Here is a 10,514-nt window from a genome sequence, read left to right as displayed (position 1 = left end):
CAAATTTAAGACTTAAATCATTCCAAATATCTTTTCTGACCACACATGAAGAAAACCAAAAATCAATAACAAATGGAAATTAGGAAAACTCACAAATGCAGGGGAATTAACACACTCTTTAACTACCACTGGATAAAGGCAAAAGCAAAATGAAAATTAGAAATTTCTCAAACTAAAATGAAAGCACAACATACCAAAACTTATGTGATATGCAACAGCAGCACTAAGAGGGAAGTTTATAGGTATAAATACCTACATAAAAAAGAAGAATGGGGGTCCCTGGGTGGCTCATTAGGATTAAGTGTTAGACTCTTGGTTTCAGCTCAGGTCATGATCTCATGGTTCCTGAGATCAAACCCCATGTAGGGCTCCATGCTCAGTGGGGAGTCTGCTCTCCCTCTTCCCTTTGCCCCTCTCTCAAAATAAATAAATAAATCTAAAAAAAAAAGACTCAAATAAACAACCTAACCTTAAACCTAAAGTAACTAATAAATGAAGAACAAACTAAGCCCAAAGTTATCAAAATAAAGGAAATAATAAAGATTAGAACAGAAATAAATGAGAGAATAGAAAAAAAAAGACATCAAAGTCTACAAGCCATTAGCTAGACTAAGAGAAAGAAGGGAGAAGACTCAAAATTAAGATAAATGAAATAAATGAAATAGAACACATCATAACAGATGCTACAGAAATAAAAAAGATCATAACGGATTATTATGAACAACTACATGCCAACAAATTGGACAATATAGAAGAAATAGATAAATTCCTAGAAACATACAATCAAGACTGAATCAAGAAAAAATAGAAAGCCCGAAGAGACCAATAACATAGGAAGATTGAATCAGTAATTAAAAACCTCCCAACAAAAAAGCCCACAACCCAATAGCTTTACAGGTGAATTTCACCAAACATTTAAAGAATTAATACCAATACTTCTTAAACTCTTCCAAAATATAGAAAAGGGAACACTTCCAAATTCACTTTATGAGGCCAGTCCTGAGGAACATGGAAGCAAAAATCCTATAGGAAATATTAGCAAACCAAATTCAACAACAAATTAAAAGGATCATACACCATGATCAAATGGGATTTATCCCTGGGATGCAAGAATTATTCAATATAAGCAAATCAATGTGATACACCACATTAACAGAATGAAGGATAAAAATCGCATAATCATCTCAGTAGTTGCAGAAAAATGCATTTGACAAAATTCAACACCCTTTCATGATAAAAACTCTCAACAAATTAAGTAGAGAAGAAACTAACACAATAAAGGTCATAGATGAAAAATCCACATCTAACATCACACTCAATGGTGAAAAGCTAAAAGCTTTTTCCTCTAAGATCTATAACAAGGCAAAGGTGTCCACTCTCACCATTTCTACTCAGTACTGTAAGTCCTAGCCAGAGCAATTAGGCAAGAAAAAGAAATAAAAGGCATCCAAATCAGAAAAGAAGAAGTAAAATTACCTCTGTTTGCAGATGATGTGATCATATAATAGAAATCCCTAAAGACTCCACCAAAAAACTGTTAGAACTAATAAATGAATTCAATAAAGTCACAAGATACAAAGTTAAATACAAAAATCAGTTGCATTTCTATACACATTTTTATTCACACTATAATGAACTATGCAAAAAGTAAATTAAGAAAACAATCACACTTGTAATAGAACCAAAAAGAATAAAGTACTTAGGAATAAACGTAATCAACACTGATAAAAGAAATTAAAGGAGACACAAATAAATGGAAGGACATCCTGTGTTCAGAGACTGTAACAATATTGTTTAAATGTCATACTAGCCAAAGTGTAATCCCTATTAAATCCTAAAGATTTTTTTTCCCAGAAATAGAAAATATAATCCTAAGATTCACATGGAACAACTAATCATCAGGGAAGTGCAAACCAAAACCACAATGAATTATCACCTTATACCTGATGGGAGACTTATTATCAAAAAAAAAAAAAAAAAGATACGTGTTGGTGAGGATGTGGAGAAAAGAGAACTCTTGACATTGGTGGGAATGCAAATAGTGCAGCTGATATGGAAAACAGCATGGAGGTTCCTCAAAAAAATTAAAAACAGAACCACCATATGATCCAACAATCCCATTTCTGTGTGTAGATCCAAAAGAATTAAAATCAGGATCTTGAAGAAATAGCTGCATTCCCATGTTCATTGCAGCATTATTCATAATAGTCAAGATATGGGAACAACCCAAATGTCCATCAATAGGTGAATGGATAAAGAAAGAAAATATGGTATATACATGTAATGGAATATTACTCAGCCTTACAAAAGAAGAAAATCCTACCATTTATAACATGGTTGGACCTGGAAGATACTATGCTAAGGGAAATAAGTCAGTCACAGACTATTTCTTATACATGATTTCTGTTATATGAGGCATCTAAAACAGTCAAAAAATATAGAAGTAGACAATAGTATATAGACAGTAGAATCCTTATTAAGTGAATAACTTCCTTTTTATTTAAGGTGCTGTATTTTGGGGTGTTATCCCTCAGAGGATTACTTTCTTGAAAAGGAAGGAATTTTTCTCCTTTTGGACTTACTAGCAGTAAGTATGATTGTTAATAATTGTAAACAAATAAAGAAATAAACATGTTTTTATTAACTCTTTCCAAAACTAAGTGCCACAGAACACTATTCTGTAATTAAATGTGCCCCCAAATCATGTCTAAATGATTGTTTTAAACAAAATCTCACTTGGAGATCCATAATTTGCATTGGCATAATAAAGGCTCTGAAAATTCCTCCTGTGAAGAAACCTGTTTATTAGGTCAGCACTCCCTAACACGTAACAACAGATAATTGTTTTATGGGATTTTTCCCAAGCACCTTTAAAGAAATAGTTGTGAAATGCTAGACAATATCAAAACCCATAATCATTATTAATAACTTCTAGCTTCTTCTCTTAGTATTAAAAGTTAAGGGCCACATTAGACAAAGGAGTAAAGATCAGCATTTATAAAGAACTGAATAGTTTGTAGGTAATCTGAGGAATTGAGTGTGTCTAAGACCATTTTACAGAATGAGCAGAAATGAGTATATTAAGTTTGCCAGAAAAGATAGTTGCCATCTAACACCAACAAAGAATGGCAAAGATCTTCAATTATCCTCAAAGTAATTCCCTACTGGCCTCAATTCTAAGTAGGTCCATGTCCGGATGATGTGGGAGGAAAAGTATAATTTGGTTTCAATAAAACTTTGAGAGATATTCTCATGTAGAGTTCTACCTATGTCACTGCCTTGATTGCCACCACTCATGATTTTATTAACAGAATAACAAACCATGGGATGCCTGGGTGGCTCAGTCAGTTAAGCGTCTACCTTTGGCTCAGGTCATGATCCCAGGGTCCTGGAATCAAGCCCTGCATCAGGCTCCTTGCTCAGCAGGAGTCTGCTTCTCTCTCTTCCTCTGCCTCTTCCCCTTCTCGTGTTCTTTCTCAAATAAATAAAATCTTAAAAAAAAAAAACAGTAACCTACTTGGATTTGACAAAGGTACTAAAGTTTTTTGTGTCCCTTCATCTCTCTGAAAGAAAATTAGTTGACATTACATATAGGAGAGCAAACTCATTAAATATAAAACATTACAAACAAACAATAAAGAAGAAGAAGAAGAATAACCCATTTTGATAAACAGGAGTGAGTCATAACCAGAAGCCCTTGGAAGGTTCAGAAAATTGGACATAGTACAGAAAGATATATGTGTGGCTTTACTAAATGATCTATAGCTCACCATATTTCTCTGATGAGAGAACAAGTATGTCCAGAGGCACATGGTAATGTGTCAGGGGATTCTCAAAGTCACAGAATTAATTTGGCACATCTTCCTAGAATCTTGTTTTTAGTTAAAGACTAGGAAATGGGGAGTTATATTAAACATGTGTATACTAAATAATAAAATTCTATGTGAATATTTAAGGTTATATAAAAGACTTCAAAAACATTTCTCACTTGTGTTCACTCTCCTTCACCACTAGGGTTTCTCTGATGGAAAGGCATGAAGAAGACTGGTAGGAGAAGCCATATAGCACAGTGGTTATGAGCATAGGCTGCAATCAGTCTGACTGAGGCCTCCAATACTTGTTAGCTGTGTAACTTGGACAAGTATTTAACATCTCTGTTATACGTTTCTTCATCTGTAAAACAGAGATTACAACAGTATCTATCCCATGCACTGTTGGGAGAATTATATGAGTGATTATGTGTGCATGTGCACATATGCACATATATATATATATATATACACACACACACATACACTTACATACAGTATTTGGAATAGTTCCTGACACATATTTTCGCCATGTAAGTGTTTTCTATTTTTATGAATATGATTATTAGATTGTGCTTAATGTGGATTAAACAAATCAAGTTAATGACAAATATTCTTTAATGAAGTTTTTTTATTAAGTCCAAACCTTGAAATTTTCTCTTTCTCCTGAAAGTGAAGTATAAGAATAAAAAACCCAGGGGCGCCTGGGTGGCACAGCGGTTAGGCGTCTGCCTTCGGCTCAGGGCGTGATCCCGGCGTTATGGGATCGAGCCCCACGTCAGGCTCCTCCACTATGAGCCTGCTTCTTCCTCTCCCACTCCCCCTGCTTGTGTTCCCTCTCTCGCTGGCTGTCTCTATCCTGTCGAATAAATAAATAAAATCTTTAAAAAAAATAAAAATAAAAAACCCAATTGAGGGCTCTGTTTAATAAAATCTGGTAAAATATTTATTCAGTATGCAATGATAATAATTGCTAATAATGTCAAATATTATTTAGAGCTTTCTATGTGCCAGGCAGACTTCTATAATTCATCATCAAACTCTCTAAAGCAGATAATATTATCCTTCATTTTATAAGATAGGAAACTGATAATGGTTGCAGTTTAAACAACAGGCTACATGTTTCCTGTGCTATATTCTATTAGCAGTATACTATGAGTTAATCAACAATAAATATTTCAGACACAAATTATTACTGTGTGGAGACTACTACTCTAGATGGACTTTTCTATGCCTAAATTTTGGTTTGCTGAAAGCTAGTAGCAAAACAAAGGAAATATGCTTGATAATTTTTCTTAAATGCTTACTTTGCAAAATACAAAATTACATCTCATTTTGATTTATTTTCGTATGTGACTGCCACTTGCAGTTACCATCAGTTATTTTCTTAGTCACAAGGTTGTAGTTAATATGAGTCTTTACAAACCTTAATAAAGCATGTAAATTGAAAAGGTCCTATAATTATAGTGAACTATATGTAGTACTGTTTATCTTGCTCCACTTACAATGAACATCTTCACTTATTTTTACAATTTTTCTTTTTCTGGACTGAACCAAATTGATTACATTTTTGGTCATGACATATATTTCTGACTACATAAGAATTATATTGAATCTCTTTTTATTCTTTCTAATTAATGTCTGAAAACATACTTTTTAACAGGAGATTGTCCCAAGTCATACTTAAGTAGAGTGTGAATTTTATAAGACAGTCATATAGAAAAAAGTTACTGATTAATACAAGTTTTTCTTGGGTATTTTTGTTTTTGGGGGGTTTGAAGGTAATAATTCTTAAAATTTATTGCAACTCTTTTCCTTTTCTGTTTCCTTGCAAAAGTTGAACCAAAAAAAATTCTGTAATCTAATACTTGGAATAATGGTTGAATTTTGTGATAATCCCAAAACTACGGCTCATGTCAATGCTTGGCGTGGGAAGAAGGACCAGACAGCTGCTAGTCTTTTAATTAAATTGTGGAGAAAGGAAGAAAAAGAACTGGGAGTAAAACGTGATAAACATGGGATGATCATTGGTAAGTGTATTTATAACTCTTAGTAGTAGCAATTAAATGCATATTTTTAATTGAGATGTAATTGACATATAACATTGCACTCATTTAAGTGTACAACAATATGATTTGATATGTGTATATATTACATAATGATTACCACAATAAGTTTAGTTAGCATCCATCACCACACATAGTTAAAATTTTTTTCTTGTGATCGAACTTTTTAAAATCTTTCAAATATACAATAAAGTATTGTTAACTACAGTCACCACCCTGTTCATTACATCCCCAGGACTTATTCATTGTTCACCCATACTTTTTTTTTTTTTTAAAGATTTTATTTATTTATTTAACAGAGATAGAGACAGCCAGTGAGAGAGGGAACACAGCAGGGGGAGTGGGAGAGGAAGAAGCAGACTCATAGTGGAGGAGCCTGATGTGGGGCTCGATCCCATAACACCGGGATCACGCCCTGAGCCGAAGGCAGACGCCTAACCGCTGTGCCACCCAGGCGCCCCTCACCCATATTTTTAAAAAGAGATCTTTAAAAGATATTAGGGAAGTATGAGGACTTCCACCCCTTTGTTTAAAGTTCTTTTCACAAGAGTTTGTAGAACTTGCTATCAAATTCTGAATGAATGGAAGAAAACTAAGTAAATTAGTAGCGGGTTCATATTTTTTTTTAAAGATTTTATTTATTTATTTGACAGAGATAGAGACAGCCAGCGAGAGAGGGAACACAAGCAGGAGGAGTGGGAGAGGAAGAAGCAGGCTCATAGCAGAGGAGCCTGATGTGGGGCTCGATCCCATAACGCCGGGATCACTCCCTGAGCCGAAGGCAGACGCTTAACTGCTGTGCCACCCAGGCGCCCCGCAGGTTCATATTTTTATAGAATATTTTCAGGAAGTGATATTTTATTTTATTGTTTAAAAAAAAAAAACAAAAACAAAAACAAAACCTAACATCATGTCCTAAAGAAGTTCCTTTGAGTTACTTGCTTTTACAAATAGATTCAGTAACATTTCATTTCATCATTAAAATTCAGTAACATTCATTTCATCAATTAAATTTGGAATGTAAATAGAGTACCTGAAAACAATTTTTATAGTATTTTGTACATTTCTGTTGATTCATATTTATGAAGCAAGTTCACCTTTTATATAAAAGAAATTGTTTTCTAAATAAAAATAAATGTTCATAAATTTTAATAACCAGCAATCTACAATGCTAGAGTACATTTTCTAAGCCTCTTATGTTTCTTTTCATCTAAACTGTTAATATTGTTAATTTTTAAATGAAAATACTTCCCCTTTAACTTCTGATGATTTCTATTTCAACCAATTTTTATTATTTCTGAGTTTTGATCTTTAACATCATAAAATTTTTTTATATTTATAGCATAATATAGAACCTAAAAGCAAAGGAGACCACATCTTTGTTAAACTGACATTATTCAATTTCTAGATCTCAAAATTAGAGAAGTTATTTACATAAGAGTTTCATTTTTTAAGAAGTTATTTTGTGAAATTTCCATATTTTATGTATAATTAAAATGAAAGCTTTAAGTTTTGCCACAGAATGAGGAATAACTGATTACTAATGCTTTCAAAAGAATAACCATAAACAATGCACTATTTTATTCTGTTATAATATTTTTATATATTCTATGTCTGGACTAAAATTTCAAAATTAGATATTAACTTACTAACGTTTTTATCTGTCCTTTCTGTTTTCATGATATGCAATGATTAGATACAAAGAAACCTCTATTTACCAGTTTCCAAGAAGAGCAAAAAATCATGCCATTGCCTGCAAATTGCCCAACTCTTGCAGTCATGGATGTTGCTGAGAATATCAGAGCAAAAATTTATGCTGTGCTGGGCAAACTGGGTAAGAAGCTACTTGTCAGATTTTCACGAGCCTCTGTTTTGCTGAGTTTGCAAGGTGATTTTGCTTTGGAGTCTATTTTCAAACATGATGATCAAAAGTACCTTTATACAGATAAGTGCATGTTCCATTCTTACCCCAATGCCCAAGCTACGCCCTTGATCAATTAAAATCAGAATCTCTGGGTGTGGGGCCCAGGCATCTGCATCTTTCGGAGCTCCCCAGGCAGTTCCAGGATTAAAGGTGGTTAGTTTAGATGATTAGGCTTAAACATTAGAATTCTGAAATACCTGAGTTTTTAAAGTCCTTGCTTCCTCTTTTTTTTTTTTTTGGTTCTTGCTTCCTATTAAGGAAAAAAATTGCCAAACACTCTTCAGCAAGCCACAAGCTCACAGAACTTTTTCATAATCAAGATGAAATAAAAAGTAACTGTTGGCATTAGTTTTTATGATTGATACATGCATTTTGGAATCACTTGCTTTGTTACATTCTTTCTTTCTTTATAAATTTTGTTTAGATTTTGAAAATTTACCTGGCCTATCTGCTGAAGATTTTGTCACTCTTTGTATCATACATAGATACCTTGATTTTAAAGTGAGTACCTTCTTAATAATCTTATGAAACTCTAATATGACAAAAAAATCAATTGGGAAATAAAAGATCTATTCGTAGTTGTAAGAAATCATCCATGTACTGTATAGTTTTTATTTTCCATTTTGCATCCGGTACTGTTCAAGAAACCTACAACTGGTTGGCTATTTTCCATAGGATATGATTTCATCCAACTATTCGTTTATAAAAGAAGATGGATGTTACTGACAGAGCTATTCAGAAACTTAACAGAATTTTTAAAATATAATTTCTTCTCTTTAGAGAGTATTAGGCACTAGAGTTAAATGAATTATTGCTTATTAACATAAATTATTAACATTTATTAAAGATTATTTTATCATTAGTTTATATGATGATCAAATATCAGCTAAAGGACATTAGGTTTTTCACCCTGTTGGTTATATTTTTATTGGCAAATAAATACTTTTCAAGTTTCAGCAAAGTCTTTTTAAGTACATTCTCTTCTACTAATATTAGTACTATGTATTTGAATGTTATAAATGAGTAAGTCTCTATTTTCAAATGAAAACAAAGCTCAATTTCATCCCAATCCTGGATATATAAATTTTTCTATAAATGTAAGCATACTCAAGCACATTAATTTACAGACAATCTAGAATATGAGATGGAGCTGTCAGTATGATGAATCCATGGCACTAAGAGCATGAGATTCAGTTACTGTCTGAGCTAGAAGGTAAGGGGCAGGGGACAGGGCTCTGGAGCCCCAGTTATCCCCACGTTAACTGCCCTACAAGTTCAGCTTGACCTAGCTTTGATTTATTTATTTTTCAAAAGTATTCCTATTCTTTTTAAATTTATTTTTATTTTTTTAAGTAGGCTCCACACCCAACATGGGGCTCGAACACACGACCCCAAGATCAAGAGTTGTGTGCTCTACAGCCTGAGCCAGCCAGGCACCTCTTGACCTAGCTATTAATACAGGGCTTTTGGGAGGAATACATCAGTAGTTCAAAAGGATAAGACTAAAGCAGCAGTTTCTGCAGCAGTGAAAACAGTGTGACTATAAACCAGAGGGTGGTGACAATGGTAGTGAACTAGACTTAGACAGTGGAGCCTCATCCACGAATACTTTATCATTGTAAAACATTTGAGAAATTACTCCTGAATACTCAACTATAATCGGTGCCCCAAATCATTCCCAATGCACTTATTCCCAAATAGGAAGATGGTTAGTAAGTGTTAACTTTGGAACAACCACCCAAATAAAGGATTACCCAAAATTATATCATTTATTTTTGGTTAATTTAACTTTTTAAACTTAAACTTTGTTATAACAGATTGGAGAAATATGGAATGAAATATATGAAGAAATAAAATTAGAAAAGTTAAGACCAGTCAATACAGATAAAAAATTTTTGGAAACTATTACAACAGCATCAGAAAATATTGGAAAGATGGTTGCTTCTCTTCAAAGCGAGATGATTGAAAGCCAGGCACACCAAGATGTGCAAAATGAACAGAAAGTATATACAAAAGTAAGTCACATATACCATTAAGGCAGGAAATGATAATTTCAATAAACTAGCTGACCATAGGTTATATTTGCCTTACCTGTGAGTGTTTTAGCACTTAGAATTAATTTGTAGTTTTTCTTACGGTTATTTTCAGTGTTTTTGTGCAATTTTTAAAGAAACTATGGAATTAACAGCCTGAGATTCAATTACTAGGTTTATGGCATTGTAATTTGATTTCTATAGGCTTACATTTTAAAAAGTAAACAAATACCTGGGGCGCCTGGTTGGCTCAGTCGGTTAAGCGTCTGCCTTCACCTCAGGTCATGATCTTGGGATCCTGGGATTGAGTATCCTGTTGGGCTCCTTGCTCCGTGGGGAGCCTACTTCTCCCTCTCCTTCTGCCCTTCCCTCTGCTCATGCTCTCTCTCTCAAATAAATAAATAAATAAATAAATAAAATCTTTTTTAAGAAAAGTAAACAGATACCTTATACACATTTTTTGAAATGTCAGAGTTCCAAAAATTGTGGTCTATTTAAGTGTATACATTTAGTAAATTCTGACAGTGTATCTCTGTGACTATACATATAACCTCACAGAAAGTTGGCCTTCATCCCTCACTGTGTGATAGGTCCTTCCTGGTACGCCAACCATAGGCATATTGATAAAAGCTTCATCCTCACTTCAGTACCATAAAACTTAACAATGAATGTTTTATCTGTA

At 33.4% G+C, this 10,514-nt stretch overlaps 1 protein-coding gene across 3 annotated transcripts in view; it reads left to right on the top strand.

Annotated features, from left to right (window-relative positions):
* Nucleotides 1-10,514, top strand: part of CFAP69 (cilia and flagella associated protein 69) — a 50,422-nt gene that overhangs the window by 36,703 nt on the left and 3,205 nt on the right. For 2 of the 3 annotated variants that reach the window (XM_040644289.1, XM_008686216.1), the window contains exons 16-20: nucleotides 2,506-2,587; nucleotides 5,647-5,839; nucleotides 7,572-7,709; nucleotides 8,224-8,300; nucleotides 9,617-9,814. In XM_040644289.1, the coding sequence (XP_040500223.1) occupies nucleotides 2,506-2,587; nucleotides 5,647-5,839; nucleotides 7,572-7,709; nucleotides 8,224-8,300; nucleotides 9,617-9,814 (688 nt within the window). The remainder of the gene's footprint in view (nucleotides 1-2,505; nucleotides 2,588-5,646; nucleotides 5,840-7,571; nucleotides 7,710-8,223; nucleotides 8,301-9,616; nucleotides 9,815-10,514) is intronic. The other variant, XM_040644290.1, reaches the window with a different exon arrangement.

Source organism: Ursus maritimus, unplaced genomic scaffold (genome assembly GCF_017311325.1).
Source record: "Ursus maritimus isolate PB19 unplaced genomic scaffold, ASM1731132v1 scaffold_3, whole genome shotgun sequence".
NCBI lineage: Eukaryota > Metazoa > Chordata > Mammalia > Carnivora > Ursidae > Ursus > Ursus maritimus.
The sequence above is the reverse complement of the archived record's forward strand: the minus strand, read 5'-3'. Positions and strand labels throughout refer to the sequence as shown.